At 41.3% G+C, this 26,133-nt stretch overlaps 3 protein-coding genes across 5 annotated transcripts in view; 2 read left to right on the plus strand and 1 right to left on the minus strand.

The window, feature by feature from the left end:
* The window catches only part of lcorl (ligand dependent nuclear receptor corepressor-like), a 28,954-nt gene extending 27,229 nt beyond the window's left edge, over positions 1–1,725 (plus strand). Inside the window, exon 8 of the mRNA XM_008413050.2 lies at positions 16–1,725. Coding sequence (XP_008411272.1) covers positions 16–23 — 8 coding nt within the window. The 3' untranslated portion in view covers positions 24–1,725. The remainder of the gene's footprint in view (positions 1–15) is intronic.
* Positions 1,726–2,292: 567 nt separating this feature from the next.
* Positions 2,293–15,069, minus strand: ncapg (non-SMC condensin I complex, subunit G). Of its 2 annotated transcripts, none has more exons than XM_008413072.2 (22): positions 14,810–15,069; positions 14,444–14,551; positions 13,486–13,719; positions 12,997–13,225; positions 12,621–12,766; positions 12,434–12,518; positions 11,770–11,962; positions 11,535–11,684; positions 10,291–10,431; positions 9,361–9,484; positions 9,080–9,169; positions 8,155–8,343; positions 7,970–8,080; positions 6,724–6,843; positions 5,135–5,371; positions 4,276–4,457; positions 4,022–4,187; positions 3,406–3,573; positions 3,163–3,286; positions 2,965–3,012; positions 2,770–2,839; positions 2,293–2,675 (listed from the first exon to the last, which is right to left on the minus strand). In XM_008413072.2, exons 2-22 carry the CDS (start codon positions 14,549–14,551, stop codon positions 2,549–2,551), a joined length of 3,042 nt encoding a protein of 1,013 aa, XP_008411294.1. In that variant the 5' UTR covers positions 14,810–15,069; the 3' UTR covers positions 2,293–2,548. The 2 variants fall into 2 exon arrangements, with proteins under 2 accessions (XP_008411294.1, XP_017161586.1); XM_017306097.1 differs by lacking the exon at positions 14,810–15,069 and adding an exon at positions 14,644–14,720.
* Positions 15,070–16,756: 1,687 nt separating this feature from the next.
* fam184b (family with sequence similarity 184 member B) overlaps positions 16,757–26,133 on the plus strand; it is a 32,150-nt gene continuing 22,773 nt past the window's right edge. The window contains exon 1 of one of the 2 annotated variants that reach the window (XM_008413083.2): positions 16,757–17,334. In XM_008413083.2, coding sequence (XP_008411305.2) covers positions 17,185–17,334 — 150 coding nt within the window. In that variant the 5' untranslated portion in view covers positions 16,757–17,184. The remainder of the gene's footprint in view (positions 17,335–26,133) is intronic. The other variant, XM_017306089.1, reaches the window with a different exon arrangement.

Here is a 26,133-nt window from a genome sequence, read left to right on the forward strand (position 1 = left end):
CTGTTTTTCTGCCAGGAACCTAAATGAAGCAAGGGCTCCTCCTCTTTCTGGGATGAGGCTGCAGTTTAACCTGGTGCCTTTGGACGTTGAGCTGACCACGTGGACTGACCGCCTCACTATGGTTCAGTCTTACACTCAGCAGCTATGTAGCAGTCTAACTTAAAAAAAAAAAGCTTGATGTTGCACTATTGTTATCCATGGACATGTATGTGCTTCTTTTCTCTGATCGTGTATATTAGAGCATTACTCATTACTTTCAAGAGTTTTAATAGGTTGAATATTTATAAAGTGAAGCCTTGTTGTAAGCAAAGACGGAGCTCGACTGCATCAACACAGCGCCGTCAACTCCACCCCACATGAAGGTCAACACCACTTCTCTTCTTTCAGTTTGTAATTTTGCTATTTAAAAATCACTCCTGTTCTAAAATCTGTTAAATATATACTTTTCATATTTATAACAGCTCTTATTTTAGCACTCTTAAAATACAAACTTTAATTAGTTTTTTTTTTTTTATCGCATCAAAGATAAAGCATTGAAATACTTTTAACAATGTTTGTCTAATCCAAGCCCTTGGTTTATTTTGACTTAGCAGACCACAAAAATACTTTTAATGAAGGAATGGTCTTTGATGAATTGTAACTCAATTGACACTTTATGTCCCTTTCAGGTAAGCTGGTAATTTGTCACCCCAACTAAAAGCATTTAATTATTTTTTTGTTTGTTTTTACATCTGCAAGCTTGCAGGGACTACATGCTCCTTGTTGTGTCCCACCAAGCAGTTGTAGGACATAAGCGTTGCTTTCTCTGTCCTTTCGTGGTTAGTCGTAACCTAGTAATCTGTCTCTTTTTTACCTCCAGCATTCACTTAGTTGCTGCCAGATGTACTTCTTGCACTATTCCACGTGAGATTATTAATCCCACTACACAGGCTCCTCCTCCTCCCGTGTTTTGCACAGCCCATATCCCACCCCCAGGTCCTACTGTAAACTTAGAAACTCTCTTTGGTGCAATACAAAGCCAGATGATTTATCATTATTTAGAAATTATTTTATTGCTGACAGACAAATGGATGTACCCAGTTACCATTGCCCTGGGATGTTATTCACCTTTGTCCATTGACATGTAATGAGATTTTAACCCATTAAAACATGTCAGTATGCGCTTGCAGTCACCGATGTCCTCACACTTCAGCATTTAATGGGTTAAAGCAGATCGCTCTGCTTTTCTCTCTTCATAGAAGCAGGAAAGTAACAAAAACTATTTTTCCCACCATAGCATTAAATCATATTCTACTTCTAGCATTATTCATTATAGCAGTATATGAACAGATGGGAGATGTTACTGCTTCTCTGGTGTTTTTTGTTTTTTTCTTAAGATGCCTACCTCCACTGGGGCTGTGCTAAGCCTACTGCTGTTTAGCTTAGTAGTCATAGATGAGGCCAGAGAATTGATTGACCAACACTAATCTGGGATCAATTTGCTTTTCCTGCCATCTAAGAGCACATAGGTCAAAACTTAACCATACAGTGTGTATTATGACTGACTACACATTTGCATAGATTTGTCACTGGTTGCATTTTTATCATAAGGGAGGTTTGTAAGGCTCGGTCTTGTGGTGAATAACCCTGGTGCTCTGTTGTATGTGTTTTTTAAGTGTTTTTATACAGTGCGTTACAGATTCATCAGAGGTGTCTGTAACTGGATCAATAAAGTCTTTTCCAGTAGATCCTGAGTGATTATTGTTAAAATATGCTGTATGAATGGCCCAATGTGGTACATATCTTTAACGAGCCTTCAGTTTAGAGTGAACCCAAAGGTTTGACACTTGTAGGCTGTTTTGAAACATAAGTTTAAGCCATGTTTAAAACAAGCTGCTAGCACAGAATTTCTTTTGTTTTTTATCAATTTGAGTTTAACATGCAGGTAAATATATAGAATATTGTGACATAATTTTTGTCTCATTTCAAAAAGCAAAACTCAGAGGGTATTATAGAAATGTATGTAGAGTAAAAATAATTAAGCTTTTTTTTTTTTAATCATTCAAAAAAAATTGAAAATTTTAGAATAATGCCCTAGTTACACCTGCAAACATTCCTGGACAAAAGAGGGAAGATGGGACACAAGAGAGGACAGAGAGAAAAGTAAGGAAGAATTCCACACTTCTACTGTAGTGTCTATTCTATGTGCCTTATAAATGAAAAAAGTTTTAAAATAGGTCATTCATTGAAGGTGCGCCTTATAGTGCGGAAAATACGGTACTCATGACTAATACATATAGTAAAGGAGACCACTTATTTTTCTATTTGTTTTTATTATAAAAGTTAAGGCAGAAAAAATAATGCCACACAAATAAATTCAGTGAAAGCTTAAGAGATGACAGCAATAGTTATTAGCCGTGAATGTTTAGAGCTTAGTTGCATTTACTAAGACCCAGTAGGTAATGAATAATTATCACTATATAGACATTGCATGTACCAACAGCAATAGGAGACAAATAAATTTCTGTTCCTGCTGAGTAAAACACTTAAACTGTTGAAGAGTGAACATTCACGACACATTGGCCTCTTGATTGATGAGAGGGTTCAGATCCAGTTTGGTTTTCTCCAGAGCAGCAATCTTTGCCCTCCGTGACGAACGCACCACAGGAACGGACTCTGGGACGTTTTCTCCATCACTGCAGCCAAACACAGATGCACACAGGATGTAAAGGCGTGACTGTGAAAGAAAACTGGCATATTTCTGTCCTGTTAAAATAGATCTGAACTCACCTCTCCTCTGATGACTCAGCCTTTCTGCTCGGCCTCCTGCCCCCTTTGGCAGTGCTGGCTTTCCTTTGACCTGTGCAGGCAGACAGACACTCAGGTTACCTCCTGGAGCTGAGTCACCTCCTCCTCCTGTCAGGAGCTCTATAAATAAAACTGTGCTGTGAATAACTCAATGTACAGGCATAGGGTCTGAGTTACCTCTCTTAGGTCTCTTGGTGGATTTTGATGGATCTTCTGTTGCTGCTTCTACAGAGACACAATGCATATTTACAGAAATGAAAGCTTTTTGAAATACACTCAGCGTCTCTCAGGTGATAAGGCCACTCCTTCACACCAGGTATAATTGGATTTACGCACATCAATTCGCTTGACGAGAGAATATTTAAAGGTGTGTACCGTCTGCGTTGACGTCCAGTGGTTGAAGAGCACTGGCGTTGACGACCTCTGCCTGTTCTTTAGAGTCCACCAGCTGACGCAGCATCTTCTCCAGAGCACGGAGGCAAACGCGATCCTTTACCACCTGCCAGGACCCAAAGAGGAGCCGTGAGACAGGAGGAACTGCAGCGTAGATTCAAGCCCGGTTCGTTTCAAAATGCTTCCGAACGGCACCAAAGTGCTTGGTCTTGTTCTCATCCGTACCTGTACGAGCTGCTGCAGCAGTGTAGTCAGGTCGTCCCTCACCGTCTCCTCTTTGCTGAGCTCCAGGTTGCTCAGAGTCTTGGCGTAAAGGCGGACTTCAGGCGCAGTGGGATCTGTGAGCATCTCTCCACACATACGCACTGCCAGGTAGTCATGGACACACACCTCCTGAAAAAAAAAAAAAAAAAAAACACACCAGGACAAATGGTCAGGCATATACAGACTACTGAAATTCAGTGAACATGGCTGTCATGTGTGAAGTGCCTTGCAGAAGTATTCACATGTTTCGAGCTTTTTCAGATGTTATCAAATGTAATAAGCCAACACTAAACAGCTCATGATTGTGAAGATTGGTTTTCAAGATATTTTTACTACATGCATTTGTGTCCAAAGGAATGACGCCTCTAAATAAAATCCAGCACAACATACTTCCTTCAGTCGCCCCCTAATTATAGATTCCAGTTGTAAGTAATTTGATAAAAAACCATCTGTATTGTGAAAGCCTGACTGTGATTAAAGATCGTTAGTGAAGAAACAACATTCTGTAACGATCTTCTGCCAGAAGATCTTTGCATGTCGGAAGTTGCTGAAGTTCTTGGACGTTGTTCCGTCTCACCTCTGTGTTAGCTGAAGGTTTGATGAGTCCACTGGGACGGGTCAGCTCAACAAGTAGTTCAACCACGTTGTTAATGTCCACCTCAGCCAGTGGAGAAGTGGCCGGTGCGTTCAGCAGAGTCCGAACCGTTGGCAGGAACGTCTCCTCCACGACCTCCTGGTGGGCCCTGTCACACAAACACCAACTGCTGTGTAATCACAACGCAGAGAGAGGAAATCCTCTGACTAAACCTGAGGCTGTTATCACTGGAGGACCTGCTCTCGCGGGCGTAGAGCTGGAAGAAAACTCCCAGACAGTGGCGCAAGCGGACATCGTCCTCAGTGACAGGGTTGTACCACAGCAGCACCAGGCGTGAGAGCATCTTTGCACTGGAGATGCGGCCCGTGTACATCAGCTTGGCCAGACCCTCTGCCGTCTCCGTCCGCAGGTCAGACATCTGGGTTTGTTTAACAGAAAAACATTCAAAATCCCTCCGAAAGTCAGACACAAATATGGCTGCAGCGATTTTATGGATTATTCTGATGATTAATAGAAAATTGGATTAATGGATTGGCTTATTGCGCAATTTTTTTTTTTAATCTAACCTCTTAAGCTTCTTTCTTAAAATTTTGGAAATGTATATAAAACTACAAAAATTATTGAATTCCTTATTTAAATAAAAATATTTGTATTGCCTCAACTGTAATACCATCATTCCATCCGAATATGCTTCATCATTTGTACCAAAGGATTCATCTGCACAAAAAAAATTTGTCTATCAACATGTGAAAATCTCATCCTTCTTCTTGACTTAAAAATACAGTGCAAGACTGATCTATTTACCATTTTTCTAAAAAATAAATAAATAAAAAAGGTTCCTTAATAGATTTATGGGGGGGTAAAACATTTACAGACAGTTTTTTTTGTTTTATCTTAAATAAAACACAACATCTGCTGTTTGACTAAATGTACATACGTTTTGTACAGTTTTGGCTTAATTACTGCCGAGTGCAACAATTAACCAACTACTAATTTAGTTATTTCAGTAATCGATTCATCACAATTAAATCCAATTTCAACGCTAGACACAAAACACTTATTTGTCAGAGCGGTGTACAAATTAATCAAGCTCACCTCACTGTCCAGGAACTCTGACAGCATCACCAGTATGCTCTGTGCGGTGTCTTCTGGAATGCTCCCCTTGTCCTCGGCTGGTGTCGCGTCGCCTTCCTGCCTGTCGGGTGACAGTGGGGGCTGGACGGTCTGAACGGACGCCGTTTCAGAGAGCAGCTGGAAGCCGAACAGCAGCAGCAGGTCAATGATCGCCCGCAGAGCACTGATGCGGATCTTCACCTCATCCAGCTGGGCGATCTGGAGAAAAAAACAAAAATGAAAACCCAGATTCTAATTTTGTTCTCATTAATGCCTTCAGATCTATGGTGGCTCTTAACTTTAAGAACTACATTACCTGCAGTGGCTCGCAAAATTATTCAAATTTTCTTGGATTTGTCACTTTATGACCATAAACCGGACTATATTTGATGTAAGGTAAGAGAAAAACATTGCTTTATTTCCTCACATAATAATTATCTGGGTATCTGCATCCCTAGAACCAGAACCAAACGAGGAGAAGCAGCGTTCAGCTTCTATGCACCACAAATCTGGAACAAACTTCCAGAAAACTGAAAAACAGCTGAAACACCAACTTCCTTTAAATCTCAACTAAAAACCCACCTGTTTAGAGTTGCATTTGAAACATAATAAATTACGAATTTAACGATGGCATTTGACTTAATGTAATGTTTTGATTGTTGATTCTATGTTGCATGACTTTGTGTTTTTGTGCTTGTTATGATGTAAAGCCCTTTGAAATGCTTTGCTGCCAAAATGTGCTTTACAAATAAAATTTGATGTGATCTGTAGGTTTCAGTTAGTCAAATTTAAGGCATTTCTAACACAACCTTGATTGATGTCTAAAACTGAAAACAAAAAAACATTCGGAGGTGTTTTTTGAGAACTTGCTGCATTACAATTAAGCATTGCAAAACCTGAGATTTCTGGGGTTGTTTGTGGATGTCAACTGTTGTTGCTGTCGTCATTATTGCGTCCCGTCTCTTTGGTTTCATCCAGAGTGGCGATGGTTTTCATCTGCCTCTGTTCATCGCTCTCCCGTGTGTCGAGCCCATCGCCCATGATTGACGCAGAAATGCTAACCAGCTAGCCAACAAGGGTATATTAGCAGCTAACTACTGGTGGCCTCAACCACCTCAGAACATCTGAGTACAACTCATATTTTTGCTTGATAGAAAAGTCCTGCAAGGGAGGGGGGAAAAAAAACTACGAGATGACAGTATATTTCATAAAAATCTAAAATTGAATTTAAGGTTCACTTGCATTTTTTAAAAATGAATTTAAGACCTTTTAAAGTTTTAATTTTAGACACATAAATTTCAGACTTTTTAAGGATGGGCAGACACTATGATTATGTGCTTCTTTGTGTTGACCTAACGCTGGTGGTTGTAGTGTGGAAAAGCAAAGAGGTATGAATGTGTCTTCATTTCGGTTTACGTTAACTTAATATGTTTGAGCCAGGCTGAAGGATTTGTTGCTAGAAAACGAAGCAGCAGTTGTTGTGAACCCACACAAGCATCAGAAGCTGCAAATAAAAAAAAAAAAACTAAATCTGCACACTCTGGTAAGAATCTGTTCAGAAATGAGTTCACCTGCAGCAGGAGGACCATGTGGGTCTTGGCCAGCTCCTTGCTGTGCAGGGTGCAGGTTCCCAAACACACCACGGCCATGTTGCGAACGGCAGGGTGAGCGTTCGCTATGGAGGGAAGGACCTGAGAGGAAAAGCAAAGGAAATGAGACGTGATCCACCGCTCTGCTGTTTCCAATTCTGCAGTTTCAACAACGGATTAATACAGTATTGATAAAATGAGGCTGAGTAAACATTCAGCTAAGTGAACACCCGTTCTGACAGATTGATTCAAAGGAGGAATATTTTTCTTTTATCTCTATTCTTGATAGAGATATTTTGGGTTCTCTCCTTTTTGAAGAGGAAGTATTTTTAAAACAGTCTTAGACAGATGCTATTTTTAAGATCTGTTTGCAACTGTAGTTATCTCTTAACGGCGCCTTCCTTCTGCTTTCTCGTGTTTTTTGTCATCTACTCTGTATACCTGCAGTAAGTTCAGAAAGTTGACATTTTTCTGATGCCTCGACTTCTACAGTTCCCCCCAAAAAGCCACTTCTAGCAGGGAAACTTGAATTGCTTTGATTTCTTTTTTTAGCCCCTCTGCTGCTTTGAAGGAATCGGAGTCAGACTCCGTGCAGCTTGGAGGAACCACTTTGAAGAGCATGTTTGTTAAATGATGGGCACAACGTTTGAGGAATATTTAGCAGCTGCCAAAAACGATTCCTGAACCGTTTTTTTACTCCAGTAACAACTTAGCAGTGCCGCATGAGAGGCTAAGTCAGGAAAGCTTCAGTCCAGTCATCAAGAGCTGGACTGAAGCTTTTGATTAGCTTCAGTCCAGCTCTTGATGGACTGAAGCTACAAGCAGCTCTGTAGCTTCAACAACGCTGAGCAAAAACTTTAATAGAATTTGAATCGACTACAATAAACACAAATTTTCTGTGACTTGGTTTCTGTGATCATTAATCGCCTGATTGACATTCCATGAGTTAAAACTTTTCCAGACTCCAGTTTGAACACATCTCGGTCATTTTGGAAATACAAAAGTTTACTGTGAAATGATCCCAGATTTCTAATCAATTACTAATGTTACAGTCAGCAGGACTTGGAAGGAAGGACAAGAAAGAAGGGAAAGACGTTGTAAGGAAGCACGAAATCGAGGTAGCAAGTTCAGAAGGAAGAACAAGCAAGAAATAAAAAATAAATAAATAAATACTGGAAGGAAGGTAGGTCAAATAAATACCAGAATGAATCGAATGCAGACTAATTACCAGTGATGACATCAAGGCGCTTATAGTGGGACCAGTCCGAGTCTTGATGTTCATCTGCTTCAGCAGTTCGGCGCACATCGTCAGACACCTCAGGAGAGTCTCTGGGTCGTTCTGTCGCAGAATATTGTGTTACATTTTTATCCATCTTTCACGACTGCTGTGAATCTTCTCGTGTCCTCGCACACCTTCTCAGCGCGAGCCTCCCTGTCGACTGGCTGGCTGCTCTGTGAGATCTCCTGCAGGACCTGGTTCCTCTGATCCTCCAGACCCGCGATGGAGTCCTTCAGCTCTGCTGCTCGACTGAAGTCCTGCGCGGCGATGCAGTCCTCCAGGTCCTGTTTGGCCTCCATGAGGCGAACCTTCACCTCTGCAAGCTGGAGGGAACCGCAAGAGAGGAAGAGGAGGATGAGTCGAGTCACTCCTTAGCTGGAGTTAACTAGGAGAGTGGACAAAATCCCCCCCCCCCCCTCCACTCATCCAGAAGGTTACAACCGGGTAAGGTAAACTGAAACCAATACACGGTAGAGATGAAACAATTAATCGTGATTAATCGATTGTTCTTGAGATAATAGTCAACTAATTTAATAATCAATTTAAATTATAACTAGAGAATACAGACTTAAGTAAGGGCCATTTGCTGAAAGATTACCTCCTTCCGAGCAGAAATTAAGCCAAAACTTTATTCATATTTGGCATTTAAGATAAAATATATCTTCTCAGTTTGTAAACATGTTCTACTCAGAACTGCAAGTGGGACTGTTTTAGCTTCTCTTGACTACATGAAAGTGATGCTATGATATTGCATTTCCGGGAACATGTTTTTCTTTCTCATTTAAAAAGGGAACTCGTTTGTTTATCTTTGAATGTATATCTAACACTGCAGAGCGTCAAAATAATCAATAGAAATGGGTGTTAGTTGCAGTCCTAATAAGCAGTAAATATACAATCACACTAGCGCATGAAGTACACAAGTTAAATAAACACTTGTGTTTTTGACCGAATCTGTTACGATGTTACCATCAGGTGATGGTTTCACCTGTTCAACAAAACAGCTGTATAATTTTCTGCAATTATGCAATCTGGGAAAATGTTTCTCCAAGTCTAGCCCACCTGGACCTGTTGCCGGCGGCTCCTGTTCTCATCCACCGGCTGACTGGCCTCCATGATGGGTTCTCTCACGTCTGAAATGACCTCTGCCACCTGTTAAAGAAAGCCAGCTCCTTTAAACATGATTCAGAGAGGTAACGATTCAACAGCAAGACCGAGACACCGGAGTCAGTACTGCATTGTTTTTCCGTTTCCGACTAACTGGCTCTTGTTGAGAATCTACTTCAGTTGACAAGACGTCTGACTTGATGAAAATGTTCGTCTAAAGTCAAAGTCCGGCTTACGGTCTGGATGCGTCTTTGGTCGTCTGGGATGAGGGCGAGGAGCTTCTCGGTGAGGAGAGACACCAGAGAAGATGGGGTCTGCGTGAGAGCCAGCATCTCCTGCAGAACCGCCAGAACACGCTTCCTACGAACACAACTCAGTTAGTCCGACATATCATCATACAGAAAGTTATGGCACGGTATGTCACATAACTGTTGTTGAAGTTATGTTCCATAACTTCAGCAACAGATTCAGAGTTTCTATAGATTTTTTTTTTTATTCCTTTTGAATTTATAATTCCTTTTGGAAACAATGGAAGAACAAACTGACAGATAGATGGACGAGACAGAAGTTATTGCGATAATGTCTATTTCAGACCATTTTCAGGTAATGGCATAATAATGCAAGTACACCCTCTCAAAGATCAATAAACCGACAAGTAAAACCGGGTCAATATTAACAGCGTATGTTTATTTTCCAGTGGAGGAGGCTGGACATATGGGGTTTACTTGGTCATGTGACAGGGATGCAGTGCAGGAGTGTTTAAATGAGGCAGAGAAGCAACATAAGTGGTATGGTCGTTTTTGATAATGTTGAAAGTCCAGGATAACATATACATCAGTAAATATCGGTTATTGGTCAACAGCAATCATATCAGCTCAAATTTTTATATCTTTGCATCTTTAATTGGAATTTATTGATCGCTCTGGTTTCTTTTACATTTTTTGTTGGGAAATTCATTACCAGCTTTGCATAAAAAAAATTAAAAAAAAGGACAGATTGATGAGCCAATGGATACAATGATAGATAGTAAACTGAAACTGAGCTTTAGTTTGTACATCTACATCTAAGTCTGTGTGCTTCATCCACCCTTGTACCCATTCATCAACTTATCCATAGACAAAGATTCAGTTTGGCATTACATCCAGATATTTTTGCTCTGGGTTTACCTGCCGCCTTCCTCGTTGGTTTCGAGGCAACCGATGAGATGAATGAGCTGCTGGGAGATGAACTCCTTGGTCATGACGAGCTCCAGCTGGTTGAAGTCAGCCCTCTGCTCCTCTGTCAGCACAGGCACCGCCTTCAGATAGCTACAGCAGACAAAGCAAAGAGTCAGTTAAACTCCAGCAGTAGCATCACCCTCCACCCTTAACTCTTTACAAACACACACACACACCAGCAAGGCAGTACGCAGTAAGTCGCTTTCTGCAAGTTCAAGTATGAAGCATCTTAGGCAAGCCTGGCAGCTAAAAAACACATTTTTATTTAAAATAAAAGTCACACTTAAATATAAAAAAAGTGAGTAAAACACACACAAATGGTTAGTCACACTTTAAATAAATTAAATGGTAAGGCTTCAGTTATCCACACAGTTACATACATAAAGTACTCTTCAGGAAACAGGGCCTTCAGATACCTGCGGTTACAACATTGTCATAGAAATTTAGATTTTCAGATTTATTGTGTCACAAAGTAGCTACAATAACATTAACTACATACAAGAAAAACACAAAGGAACATATTTTTCTTTGCAGCTGATACAAAGAGGCACAAGATCTTACTCTAGAGGGGGAGACAGACTCCAGCCAAATGGAAATCAAAAGCAACTATTTAAAAATCGATTACAGCCCTTAGAAATAAAGCTCTAAAGTGTTCATTTATTTTCTGCAGTCATTGCTGGGTAATATCTCTTTGTAATATCTGGAAAATATGTTTTAATTTTATAGCCTGCCAAGTTTCCACAAAGCAAATATAACAGAAGGAAGAACAAGATTTGTACTGAATCTATGAAAGTTTTGTGCACATTTAAAAGAAAAAATCTTATAAAAAAAATAATTTAAAAAAATCACATGCAACTGCTCATCCAGTCCTCTGTCACCATTTTGTACAACTTTCTTTCCCACAATTCCTATGCTATGTATTCTACTGTTTGCACCTCCACCAATAGCGTGACTTCAGCTGCTGTTGATCCATGGTGCATTCACTTGATGGAAAAATACTGGGTTTTTCAAGTTACCAACTGCCTGCACTTCTCTGTGTGCATCTCTTCATATCTTACAAGGTCCAACCAAACCAGAAAGCTTATGTTTTTGAAATCCACTGACTTTGTCAAACTCATTTAGAATAAACTTTGAAAATGCAAAATACGGACTGCACAATACTTATTTTGTGACTCTCTTATCTAGTAACTTACCCAAAGAGGTAGTCGCCATAGGTTGCAGCATCTGGCAGCACTTGTTCAAGCATTTCCTCCCCATCATCTCCTTTACCCTTCAGGAACTCACACAGAGATCTCCAGTAAAGAACATTTTCACAGGTCAAAGAGTCCTCCGGGATCACCTTCCTGTTGTTAAATCAAAACTTTATTAGTTTATGTCAGAGAGATGTTTAAATTGGCGCACATGAAAGAAGGAAATCCGAGAGCCTACCTGTCGTCGAGCTGCGCTCTGTTCTGCAGCAGCTCTTCGGCTGGCATCGTTTTAAAGATGGCCTTCAGGGTTTCCATAGCGGTTTCTGCACAGTTCTCCACGTCCAGCCGATGGAGCAACTCGATGACGTTTCCATCCAGCCGAAGCAGCCAAGCCGGCAGCAGGCGACTGCAAACGATGTCTCTCACCGACTCTGAGACACACAAAGCCGGTCGAAAAGACTGATTTAACACAAACACACTCATCTGAAACTACTGGCCTTTAAGTTTATTTAAGAGCCACAATGTGCACAAAAAAACTGAAATATATAAAGACATCTTTTTAAAATCAATAAAAGATGTCTTCCATGTTTGTATTTATTGTCGTCTTGTATCTTAAACTTCTTGGAAACAGAAACTACACTAAAAGGTCAAACTGGTTTCGACACACTAATAGTTTAAATATTAAAAGGTGCTATTTAAGCTAAATTAATCATCAACCTGATAGATTTTTAATAGATTTGAGAAGGCTAAAAATATTTTTTTATACATCTAAGCCTGATGATATTTTTAATACGTACTGATGCCATTGTGTCAAAGTGTTAAGCGAGACTTTATCTGTTCGCCACAGCCATTCTGATGCAATGGAGATTTTTATTTTTAACCATGAAAAAACAAAACATTACCTGAGGTGTCATGGAGACCTTGCTGCAGCAGACCGACTCTCTGTGCGATGGTAAGAGCTTTAATGTGAACCTTTTCAGAGAGAACCTTTAGCCGAAGACAGGAAAATAAAGGTGAAATTACAGAAGAAGCCAGAGTTCCCAGCATTTTACCAACACACATCTTTTAGCTGACTGATTGCATGTGTACCTGGTAGGCCAGCTTGCGGACGTTCTCTTTAATGTCTCGAGTGCGTTTGAGAACTTTAGGCAGAGTCCGTGGCGACATTGCGATGCAGGAAAGAACGGCACGTCGCACCTCCGCGTTACTGTCATTTTCTAGAATTAACATGTAAGCTGAAAATACAGACGAGACTAAGAATGAGACAGCTGACGGGCCAATGCAAATAGAGGAATCACAAACTTGGATTAAACAACGATCGACAGTTATCAAGACATGTACATTAGCAGAACAAAACAGATAAATAATAAATTAGCCATAAAACTGGGTGCTTAGCAACTTTCTGAAGTGCAATACTTACAAGATTTAAAATTAACAAGTAAAACAATAAAATAAAAAATCAAACCATTGATGGTGGGACAGTCGGGTTCCTTTGGCTGTTGGAGGCGGGTCATCGCTAAAGCAGCCTGGATCCTCACGTTGGGGAACTTGTCCGTGACGCGGACCAGCATGGCTTGGTGGATCCGGTCGAAGAGGTCATCGTCGATCTGGGCGTTCTCCGCCATGCCGCCCAGCAACTTGTTGATCAACTGGCACGCTCTGAAGCGCACTGCGTGATTGCTGGCTTTGTGAGACTGAAGGGAGAAATGGAGGGGGAAAAGCCAACAAGTTTCACGTCGTCACATCAGGTTGGTGGTGCAGGTATTTTAACTGTGAAGGGTCATTTAGACATCCAGGTAGCGGTGCATGTCCTCAAAAAATTTCTACTCTGTAAAATATGTTTAATAATTTTTTTTACACTTTTAAATTTGGAATCTGAAAGTCTTCTTTTAGATAAATCTTATACTGCTGAGTGCTAATAAAGGTCAAAAAGAATATCATATACGCTTAATACCTCTAACAGAAAGTTGAAGATGAAACTCAGAAACGGATGATCATCTTCATCTTCTTCCTCCTCCTCCTCTTCTTCCTGCTGCTCATCCTCTGCATTGGGCGGAGGCTGGAAACTTGTGGCAAACTTGGCCACAAACTCGATCACATTTTCAACAGCAGGCTCTCGTTTGTACACAATCATTGCATACTTCAGGTAGTGGACAAACTCTTCATGGAACAGAGTCTTGTCCTCGAGCTGGAGGAGGAAGTGAAACATGTGACAAACATTCAACTCTAAAACAAATAGAAGCAAAACAGTATTTTGGATTGAAATAATAATTTTAAAAAAAACACTGTCTTGCTGAAGTATCAACCACAAACTTCATTTCATGCTGTTCAGAGGATGGATTGAACAGCACTCCGTGTGATCTCCAAAATCTGGGATTTTGTTCAATACAGAGTTCTCCAATCCTGGCCCAATGTCGTGCATGTTTTATGTTCCTCCTTGCTATTTGACACCTGGCTTAAATGAATGGGTGATTAACAGAGGTTAGCAGCAACTGAAGGCGTGCTAAAGAGGCAATTCAAACACTTGAATCATTGTGTTGAAGTTGGGAAACATCTAAAACATGCAGGCTAGGGTTGGGGATCACTGGTGTAACGTATTCAAACATCTGCACAACGTTATCCCTGACCTGTGTTCTTTTTGTTTTTGTCTTCATGGCATCGTTTCTTCTCTAATGTTCTCTTAGACCATCCGAAATTAAATTGCAACCAAATTATGCAACTTCTAAAGCCCCGTAGTTGCACTTTTATTTGTAAAATTTTTTGAAAACCATGCATTTTGGTCTATGACATAAGATTGTCAATAAAATCTATTGAAGTGTGTGGTTATAAAGGTTCAAGTAAGGCAGTGTTTATTTGAAACGGGTTTATTAGAGAAAGGTGTGTTTGGCAGGTAGCACGATCAGCAGCTGTACCTTGTTGTAGCGACTCTTCAGGCTCGCCACCAGCTTCGCCTTGTTGTTGTGTCCTTTTTGAGCCCGTTGAAACGCCTCCTTTAGCTCTATCTCACTGTCCGCAGTCATCTAACACCAAAAAGTATCACATAAATATGAAAACACATGTATACAACAGCAGACGTTTTGCAAAGTAGAGAGTAACGTTTCTTTTCCAGCACCGACACAGCAGCAGTCTGATTGTTTAGATGTCCGACACACTTTACACGTAAACAAGAGCCAAAAAGCAAGTCCCTCCCGACAAACCGAGCTTTGTTTAATACAACATAAGTTTAATGTTACATGAAAATGGTTCGGCTATCAATCTTAAAAGGGTTATACGTTTACCTTGCTGTGAGCTTTCTAGTCGCAAAACTGCCGCCTGTTTTCAAATTCAACCGTAGGAGGCGAGTTTCCTTTTCTATGAAGCCTTTAGGCCTCTACCGCCACCTGCTGGATGGGAGGGAAGGCTCTAACTGTGAGTTTGCACTTACTGGTTGTTCCTGCGCTTTCTCCCTTTTTATGTTGCAATAGTTATACTGCAAAGCTATGCCTCTGCATCACTGATATCCAATGTTTTTACAAATCATCATGAATTTGCTAAAACTGTCACTCTGGGGAATGTACTGAATGTAATTCCATCCATTATTCAGATAATGACAAATTGAAATCAGTTCATTTTAATTGTATTGTATGTCCACAATAAAACAAGCAAATGTTTTTCCATGGATCAATTCCACATAACAGTAAAATATCATCACGTAGCTCACAGAAAACACAAGTAGCCAAAAACATGTTCACCGAAAACTTATAAACAACTGCACTATGTAATGAAATGTTGAAGTAAGTCGTGTAAACTGTCTAAACAGGAGCTCAGCATTTTAACAATTATAGTCTGGTGGTTCTATTTTCACTGCTGCTGGATGCGTGTCTGATGATAGTAGTTCAAAATGTTCCTAGAGAGAGAATGAGGAGTGCCTGACAGCGTCCTATAAGCTCTGCTCCTGCAGCATGTCTCACTCAGCTCCTGAACAGATGGTGGAGACACCTCTGACCCTTCAGCTCCCTCTGTCTCGTTGCTGCTTGAGTTGCACCCAGAAATGCACATTTTATATATAAAACCCTGTTTCGATAGTATTTGTTGTACTAGTACCTTGGTTTAGTTAATTGTTAATTGTATAATATACTACAGTATGTATTCATGTTGCAGCAAAGATAACACATCATTATCCCATTTGTGATGGATTTGTTGTTAGGGGGGGTGTGGGGGGGTGAACAACCTATAGCACATGTGCGTTTTGAGCATTGGTGGCACCAAGCGGCATGGGTGCCACAGTAAGTTTGCTGGCAGTCTTAAACTATGGGCTCCATATAGGATTGTCAGTGGGCTAATCATCAGAGATTAACTGGACATACATTTTATGCTAGACAACTCTGCCCAAGTGTGTTCAGATTGTTTAATTTTCTTCATATCAGTGTGTGATCCAACATTTGGAGCCAACTGGTTTTCCAGTATCGGTTGGATTAAGTGGACCCAAGAATGTGCTGTACAGGGAAGAGAAGCCCAGCCTTGGTAAAATCGTGAGGCATAGATAAATGCATGGGTGTGGGTCAAAACTCATTTTGGCACCTGCAACTTACAAGGGTTGGCAATGCTGAACAAACGTGGAGGAGCAGCAGAGCACAGGAGTTGATGAGTCACATGCCAGTGACACAACAAGAGTGGTCACTGGCAGATAACCCTCCAGCTGTTAAAACTGGTATTTCCTTAACTGGAGAGCTGAGTTGTGCTGCTTTCTCCTCTGTCAACATGAATGTATTTTTGATTCATTTATGACCCCAACAGTAAAAAAGCAATGGAGATTCTGGCTTCTGGCTTTGGTTTGCCACCCAAGAATAAGGGTGGCAAAGCAAACGATCACCCCTTTTGTTAACTGCAGCCGCCCCTGTGCATGTCCTACATTTCACTGAAAGCTATCCCTGGAGTAAAAATGGGATTCAGAACGCTGGATTTTTTTTCTGGATTTGCTGTGTTTTGTCCAACAGTTTCATTGCTCTTTCCCATCTGGGCCACCATAAAGCTCCTCTGAGGGTGTTTTCTGTTAAATGCTATTACAATGCATATTTGTCTCGGTGTTCCTATAGTCTCTGTGTATGTTCATCCAACTGATCACACCGACCCGGGAGACCCTCCTCCTCCTCCTCCTCCTCCCCTCCGTAGAGCGATCAGGGGCGGGGCAGCACTGCAGCAGTGAGCCTCTCCAGCAGCTGTCTCCGGTAATGTTCCACAGATACACACGCCCCTCTCCGCCCCGGCCCCCAGACAGGTGGTCGCACTGTACGCTCACATCCTCCCTATTAGAATAAGGACAAAATATATACATCTGCTGGCAATAGGACAGGCTCGGCTGGCGCAAGCGCGTCCCCGATGGACTTCCAGCGTGTGACCTCCGCGATCACCGGGCGGCCAGCAGGAGGAGAGCGGGGCAGCAACCGGAACGCACCAGGAGAGCCCCGACGATCTACCGCCGGATTCCTGGAGATGCCGAGAGAGGATCTGCGCGCGGAGGGATGAGATGCGCGAGTAGGAAGCTGACGCGATTTCCGTGGGATTTTTCATCCGCGAGGCGGAAGGATCATTTCTGACAATCCTCCGGTCTTGGGAAGTTCCCCTGGGAGAGAGAGAGAGAGACGGAGAGAGAGAGGTGGTGGGGGGTTCCATTATGGCTTCAGGCGCCGGTAAGGCTGCACAGTCCCCCGGGCCGGGCTCCACCGTCAACGGGACTGCGGCAGAGTTGGCGACCATCGAGCAGGAGCTCTATGACTACCAGATGCACAACAAGATGTGCAAGAAGATCGCTCAGCTCACCAAGGTAAGATCCTCTGCTGACAGCGTGCGAGAGAGAGAGAGAGAGAGGCGCGCCGCCTGATGCCCATCTGTCGGGCTGACAGCGTGATCCGACGCCTGACTCAGTATCACACCTTCGGATGTTGTACTGCAAAACAGGCACGCAGTCAGAAAAAAACATTCTAAAATGCTTTGCCAGTAGGCTTACAATGCGAAAGGTGATGGAGATGTTCAGCCACATCATCTCGGAGAAACTTGGATCAGGTTGGAGCGGCTTCGTGACTGACGGTAATCTGACATAGATCACCAAGAGCTTTAGGTGTAGGCTGCAGATCTCCATCGAGCTGGGAGCCGCGGTAAAAATGTGATTCTGTGGATTATCTCCGTACCCCTTTCCGTGTGATTTAGACTTTCATCAACCAAAGCACACTGAATTGTCTTGTTGTGTGCTGTATAAATAAACTTGCCTTGCCCTAAAGGCTTCATGTCACTGATACAAAAATCCAGAACAGACAAAAGAAGCACACATCTCAAGAAATCAATTACCAAAAAAAAAAAAAAAAAAAAGGAACTAGGCAGTCCCCTGCAATAGACTCCAACAAACAAACTGCCCATACATTTTTTTTTATCTGGTAAGATACTATCAAGTAGTATTTTTTCCCCCACTAAAAACAAAAAAAATACTGTATTCAAGAATAATAAGAATAATAATAAAAACAGCAGGTAATGAATATGGATTTCCTCCTCAAGGTTTCACAAATTACAATGTTTGTAAAAAAAAAAGAAAGGGGGCAACTGTTAGTTCTGCTTTGTGTTTTATGGGTCATTTGCATCACAAGAGAACAAGACCAAAGATGATCAGTTGTCCTTATGCTGGAAGAATAATTTCTGATAGATTACACTATAGATACTTTATCAGATACACCATCCTACTCCCGATTTTTTCAACAGAACTGCCTTATTGTTTTCTGTGGCATTACAAAACTTCAAATGGAATGTCAGGAATCTAATAGAAATTGATTTTAGTCCATGTTGGGATAATATCATAAAATTGCTGCAGATGTGTCTATTATGCAAATCTCTCCTTCCCAAAAGGTGCTCTTTAGATTCAGACATCAGGACCATCCAGGACACTGGAGTAAAGTGAGCCTTTTACCGTGTTAAAGAAACAGGATGGACTCATGCTTTCATAATGTTTATAAATGCCAAATTCTGAGTTCACCATGTGAATGTTGCAGACCAAAATCGGATGAGACAACTTACTCCCAATCCTTTGGTGTCCTATTTTGGTGAATGTTTGGGAATTTTAGCCTAGTTTTCCTGTTTGTAGCTTACAAAAGTATACCTACCTTGGTCTTATGCTGTTGCAGCCCGCCGTCTTCAACTTAGAACATGTTGTGCTTTCAGAGATCTTATTCTGCGTAGCTTAAAAAGTGGTTATCTCTGTTACTGCTACTTTTCCATCACCTGGAACCGGTTTTCCATTTACATCTAAACAACTCACCATATATTTTCTCTTTCTGAGATGTTTACCTGTAAACCTGGGTGACGTCAACATCCCAGTAGATGAGCAGTTTCATTGACAAGTTAAAGATGCTTCAGATGTTCATATTTAGATGTTTCAAATCAGCTTGTACGGTGAAGCCGAAGCAATAAATAACAACGATAATTGTTTTCACAAATTTATCAGGTACAGATCTAATATCTGTTTAAAATTTTCCGTCGGATTGGTTTTAGTGCTCATAAAATGAGTAAATGCCACATTAAGCTTAAATCACCTGAAACAGTGAGGGGTTTGGCAGCACAGTGGCATTGCACAGTGTCTAAACTACCACCTTGGCGCTACTTTTTACTATAACTGCTACTTAAGATATTGAAGAACTGCTCTCTGTCTGACTGTGAGTGATAGGGCTTCTTTTTATTCTTCCCTCTGAAGTTCATTGTGATGCTGGCAATGGTATAGGCTGTATTGTAAGCTCAATTACAGTGGGGCTAACTGTTGGGATTGGACTCAATGTTAGCATGACAATTATTGTTTCTGAAGATAATTCAATAGTTCTGTAGGAAGCCACTGTTAAAGATTCAAAGCTATTTAAATGGAGCGCATCAGTCTGACAAGATGGGTAACAGGTTTTCTAGTAATCAGGGCAGCTGACAGTTTTGATATTTACCATTTAAAGACATGATTCATATTCCTATTTGCTCCATACGTTGGCATTTTTTTAATTTTATTTTCCACCGTTTCTGCATCAGAATTGCCCAACTCCAGTCATCCGTCCTGTAACTTTTAGATGCATCCTTTCTCCGGCACCTGAATCTCATCTGTGAATTCCCTTATCAGCATTCAGTCCTCCACCTCTGCAGAGGCCTGTCAATGAGACATTCATCTGAGTCAGGTGTGCAGGAGAAGGGATGCATCAAAATGTTGCAGGATAGCAGCTCTGGAGGACTGGAGATGGATACAGCTGTCCTGCTGCAGAAAACTAACGTTGACGCACATCCTAAAAATTACTAAGTTTCTAAATACATTGTTGTATGTTATCATATATGTTTACATATACATGTATATGTATATATACACATTAAGCCTGTCAATCGATTGAAATATTTAATCTCAAATAATCGCATGGTGTCCGTAACTAACTCATGATTAATTTAAATTTAATCACAGATTTTTCAAAAGTTCTTATTGTACCTTTGCAGAATAGTTTTTTAGGTTTATGCCATTCTTATAAGCATTGTAGTGAATAAGTATATTTCTTTCATGCAAATATATGTTTAGTGCAATTGCAACAATGCCAGTCATGACAAATATTAAAAGCACGATATTCTAAAAATTGCCAGAAGTACTCTCATGCACATACGCCTACAGAACATAACAGCTTTTTACAAAGTACTTTTTGTTCTAGGCCATCCCCACCTTGGGCCCGGGTCAACTGAACACCCCCCACCCCCAGCAGTGGCCGTGCTCGTAATGATTATAAATGTCAAATATCCTGTCTTCTTGCATTCGACTCAGATATTTGAGCCGTACAAAGTAGAAATACATGTCTTTGAGGGCAGAAATAGATTTAAAAATGTGAAGAAAGATGGAAGGAAAACACAAGAAACAATCTGAAAACCCCGCTGGTCAGTTGTTGTGTGCTTCGTGTGAAGCCACCAAAGGCATGTGGACTTGTTTTTGACTGAGAGCGTCGGTTTTATCGCGAATAAATTCTCAATTACAAAAAAACAACAAAAAACGGCTAGTAGCTTTAGCGCTGTGTGTCTTTCTCCATGTGTCAGTGAGCTGGTACAAGTGGAGCAGCATCTGTATCTGCTCAGCTCCTCAAACACTAATCCTTGCTACGTGAGGGGGGGGGGATTCTCCCGCTCTGTTCTCCACAGAAATGCTTACAGAAGCAGGGCACGAACCGCTGCTTGTTGAACGACGACAGTTACTCATGACTGTGCACTTCCCTCATGGGCGCACCTCTGTCTTTAAAGTGCATGCGAGTGTGTGTCCACGGGTAACGTGTATGTTATTTTACAAGGCTTCCTCTCACACACTCACGCAAACACGCACGCAAGCAAAGATGGCACAGATGAAAGGTCAGCACTTGTGTCTACGCTTGTTAGAGGCATTTTCCAGCTCCGTCCTTCAGCTCTCTTCTCCTCTCCTCTCCGGGGCTGACTTATTTCTCTCTTTTGAAACTTTGTGCACGCCACGCCTGAGTCGATTTAGTTCAGATGACCCCCAGTGAATAAACTTGAAACCTGTGGCTGCTGAAATATAAGAATCATCAAATCCGATATTTGATGCAAGAGAGTGTTGGGATGCCTGCAGCGTGACACATGGTTTATTTGTGTGTTTTGGGGCAGGGTGTCGAGTGGAGAGGAAGCAGGAAATGGGGCAGCCTTGGTAACTTTATATATTTAATAACCTACATGTGTAGGAGCATGAAGGTACACACACTGTCTGCTTGTGTTTTCTGTCTCCTCCTCCTCTATGCCTTTATGCTTTACTTTCACAATATCCCCCCCCCCACACCTGCTCCCTCTCTCCATACGTCCATCCCTGACCTCCCCTCCCTCTCTCTCTCCGTCCCGCCTGAATGGGTGCTGCTAAAGATAAACCAGTTGGAGTGTGTTTACATGGCGGAGCAAGCCAGTGGGAAGACAGTGCCAGCTGACCATTTGAAGTCAGCTGTTGTGAATGTTCACACAACTTTAAGCAGACACATACACACACACACCCCCCAACAAGCACCTCATAAATTTCTTATGTGTTGTCAGGCGACAACTTCAAACTTCGATATGTTTCTTTAAGACTTTATCTGATAGATCAACACAGATGCAAGGGAAAATGTGGCCCATTTTTAAACTTTGTCCAAAGATTATATATGAAGAAAAAATTTTGAGTGGACCGTTCTAACACATGGACATGCTGTAATTTAAACTCTTCGGTTGTAGCTTTCAATGTGTGTTCAGGATCGTAGCCCTATTGGAATGTGAACCTCAGCACCGGCCTCAAGCCTTTCGCAGCCTCTACTAAGTTTTCCCTGGATTGCCCTCTATTCCAGTGTTTTAATATGTTATAGATGTTTCCCTGCTTTAACACACCTGATTCAAATGGTTGCAGTTTAGCAAATGCCTCTTAATCAGCCATCGATTAAATGTTTGTTGAAGTAGAGAAATGCCTAAAACATCCAGGGCACTGTGCCTTGAGAACTGTAGATGGGAGATCCTGCTCTATTCAACCCCATCAACTCAAGAAATTTCTCCCCACAGCATAATAGTGCCACCACCCAGCATCACTGTTTCCTGGTTCGGAGTGATATGCAATGATCATTTTCCACCAGAAAACTTGATTTTAGTCAAATCTTGGATATGTTTACTGTGTCCCATACGTTATTTATGGAGAAGTGCAAATATAACTCCTCGTGGCTTTCTATTGTTTTCTTTACAATTCTGCAGGTGCTTCAGAGTTACCAGGAGTGTCTTGACCGCTTAATAATAATTTCCTCATCTGGCTTGTCATATTTATTGATTAGGTGACTTTTGGTTGGACTTCATTTTATTTAGGGGTTTTAGAATAAAAATGCATGCCTGACTGTTTAGATTTTCAGCTATAAAAACCCCTTCAGTGAGTTCACTGAAGTTTGTGATTGTGACATGAGGAAAACATGGAAAGGTTCAGCATTTGGCAGAACTCACAGAGATCAACAGCAGCTTTTTAAAGCATCGGCTTTTGTGCACATATACGGGACCCTTCTTTGATTGGCAGCTTTAAATCTGTCTTTGGATTTCATGAGCTTACTGTCACAGTGCTCACTGATTTGTAATCCAGCACACTCAGTACCCTGTGCGATATGTGTGGAGGTGTGTGTGTGTGTGTGTGTGTGTGTGTGGGTGTGGGTGTGGGTGCGTGTGAATGACTGTATGTATGATTGGCCTCTCCAAATTGTCCGTGGGTGTGCGTGTGTGTGTGTGGATGCTCTCCTGTCTCTTTTACTAACTTCTCCTCTGTGCACCAACCAGTCAGATCATCTCTTCTTCAGCTGCAATGTCTCAGCTCTCCTGCACGCTGGAGACAGATTTGTTTTCCACGCCTTGCTGACTGTGAAGTTATTGTGAATAAGCAAGGGCACTGGCTTGTGAGGCTACATGAATAACACTATCGACTGGCAGGATCAATACGGGGATCCGGAGAGTGGATTTACAGTAGGAGGAGGCCGTTCTCTCGCCAGGCTGCCATGCCCAGTATTTGCGGATTTAAACTGAAAATGCTGTTTCAAAAGTACCAGATTTAGCATTTTCATTTGGAACAACTGGTACGAGCATCAGCATTGCAATAAGAAAAAACAACAACATCCAATACGTAAGATTTAGATATGAGAGTAAAGGATAAAATATCCACAGGCAATTTCATCTGTGCTAGTAGAACAGAATGCTGGATGCATGTTTTGGGGGTAATCAATACTGCATAAATGTGTTACTTTTTTTTTTCTAGCACAAGATGGTAACAGTGGTTTAAATTCTTAATAATTGTAATTTGCAGATGATCCCATAAAACTGATCTTATTCTTGGCTAGTGTTGTGTAATGTAGTTACATTACACAACACTAGCCAAGAATACATTGCATGTTTTCTTTTCTGTTTTTGCTTTTTTGTCACACTTAAATGTTTCAGGACATTATACACATTTTGATATCATATGATTTAAATCAGTACCTTCTGTGTATGTCTTCAGATGACCTCACAGGTTTTCTAGACCATTGCAACATTTTTTTCTTTTTTTTCAAAAATGTTTCTCTCCTCATATCGTTCTTTTGTCGATTAGGATTTGTGCTTAGTCTTGGACTGTGATGCTGAAAAATGAAACTCATCTCCATTGCCAATTGTTTCGCAGAAGCATGAGCGGCTGGAATCGGATTAAATACTGATTATTATTGGAAATGTTTGTATCTTCCTCTTCACAAACAAAAACCTAACTTCTGCCTGAAGAAAGGTAACCCCACATCATGATGCTTCCACCACCATGCTTCTCTGTACATCATCAAACGAGGGTGTTCGTTTGATGATGTACAGTTACTTTTGTGTCAGCCTAACTTGCTAGAGTTATGGCCAAATGTCAGGAAGACTCCACTGGGATGGGTGTCTTTTTTTAATTATCAGGTTCAATATAATTGATGGCAAGAGTTTCCCAATAAGACTGATAGCTGAAAATAAATCACAAGATGCTTTAAAAAGGCAACAGCTGGAGGCTGTGCACACTAATGCAACCTTGTTATTGCAGCATTTTTGCATTCCATCCTGTAACAGATTTGTTTATTTCTCAAAACTTGATATTTCAACAGGAGTGTGTAAGCGGCTGAGATCTGCTGTTTACAACTTCAACTTCAACTTGATTATGAAGTGACGACTTAGAGCTATGCTACAGCTTGGCTTTAACCACAGCATGTCTGTCGACGTTATGTGTGCTCAGGATGGATAAATATATTTATGCTTGTGCAAAAAATCTGCTTCTAGTAAAGTAACTGTGAAAAAGAAATTCTTTTAAATAAGATGACATAAAACAAATGATCCTTCACGTCTGGCACTGAACAACTTGAGTGGTCTTCAAATCCATGACCTCAACGTTATTCACCCTCTCACCACCCCTGGGCAGATTCCAGTGCACACCATGGGTCAGGCTGCATCAGCTGACGTCAGTGACTGACCTCGCCGATGCCTCTGCAGCTGAATGAGAATGAATCCCTGCAGCAGTCCTCCAAATATTTTGAAAACTGAACCTTCCCAGAAGACTCCAGGCTATTTAACCGGCATATTAATGAAGACAGATTCAATGAATAGGTTCGAGAAAAATCTCTGTCAAACTTTCCTCTTTTCTTTTCCATTTCTTTACCGTAACAGTCGTCTGTGTGAGGACAGCCGTGCACAACCCCTTCAGAAGACGATCTCATTTCCGAATGGCACAAGTCACAGTTTAAAAAAGCTAAACTTTTTGGCACAGAGAGGAAAGAGAAAGACCAGCTCACATACCCCACCAGTGTCTGTTTGACAAAACCGTCAGATGTCAGGAAAAGAACATTTGCACATCACTATTTGTATTGCTCATGTTTGTGTGAAGGCAGCGGGAATGTGTTTGCGATGGAGCGTGGCAACATGCCACCCTTCCACAGAGAGTGGGGAGAATGTCCGGCAGTGCTGCGCAAGCGGCGTGCTGCAGACAGAGAGGCGTCTGGATAAAATATGAGCCCATGTGTCTCCTGCGTACACTCATGTGTCCACGCGCACACAAATATATGAGTGGGTAAGTGAGACGTAAGGGTCACCAGGAGATCATGATGACACTGACGACATTGCTTAGAGGTTAAAATGAATCGTGGCGAGAAATAGGCCGTATTTTATGCACGGTGGATGATAATCCTCTATTTAGGGAAGAGAAATGACAGACATGCACGCAGACTCAGATGTCTGTAAACCTGGACTGTACTGACCGACAAGGTCAGAGTTATACTACATACAGTTTGTCAAGGAATCTGCTTAAACCGTTGAGAGCTGATTTATTTCATTATTGAGTTCCTTCTTTAGAGTTAGTTTAAGAAGAGTACTGGTAGTGGCCGCTGAGGAAATGGAGCTCTGATAAATAAATAAAGAGATAAAAAAAAAAATATGCCCACATTTGTGGACATTCAGTCTGAGTTTTCTCAGGACACAATCAAAACATCACTGGGTAATTTAGTGCAACTCATGTTGAACGTTGTCTTCAACATTTGTCGTTGTTGCTTGTGTAACTGCAACGACAGTTTCAGTTGCAGTTATATTCCCCAAAAAGCAATATTTTGCTTTTTGGGGAATATTTTGCTTCCCCAAAAAGCAACAATATTTGCTTTTTGGGGAAGCAAAAAAAAAAAACAAAAAAAACATGCAGCTTATCCAAAAATATTGGATTTTAGCTCTGGGTTATTTTTGCTTGATGCCAAACAATTTCTGCATCTCATCACCTAAAGTGTTGCCTTATTCAGTTAGCTAGTGCTGTAGGTGAGGAGTGTTACACAACCAGGCCTACACCGGCTAAGGTTTGGGCTGAAATGAGCAGCAATTAAATACTTGCTGTGCTCATACCTTAGAATTATCGTATTCTCAGAGGTACTGCATACAGTAGTTTTTCTTTCCTGCTATTATCCATCCTCTTACCCACATCACAAGAGACAACATGATGCAGTAGAGTGCAGGGGAACGGATGATTGTCACAGGGGTTTGTTTAGTGTAATGACAGCAGAGGGGAAAAACCTTTCTTAAACTGGATGAGCCTTTTTCCTGTCTGGAGTTCTGCAGC

Source organism: Poecilia reticulata, linkage group LG1 (genome assembly GCF_000633615.1).
Source record: "Poecilia reticulata strain Guanapo linkage group LG1, Guppy_female_1.0+MT, whole genome shotgun sequence".
In the NCBI taxonomy this organism is placed as follows: Eukaryota; Metazoa; Chordata; class Actinopteri; order Cyprinodontiformes; family Poeciliidae; genus Poecilia; species Poecilia reticulata.

Bases quoted from the DNA above. Each gene is read 5' to 3' on its own strand.
- ncapg (XM_008413072.2), bottom strand. From the start codon at position 14,551: ATGACTGCGGACAGTGAGATAGAGCTAAAGGAGGCGTTTCAACGGGCT. The intron at 13,226-13,485 runs GTATTAAGCGTA...TTCTCCCTTCAG, and splicing joins TCTTCAACTTTCTGTTAGAG to TCTCACAAAGCCAGCAATCA. The intron at 9,485-10,290 runs GTAAACCCAGAG...TTGTGTTCGTAG, and splicing joins ACCAACGAGGAAGGCGGCAG to GAAGCGTGTTCTGGCGGTTC.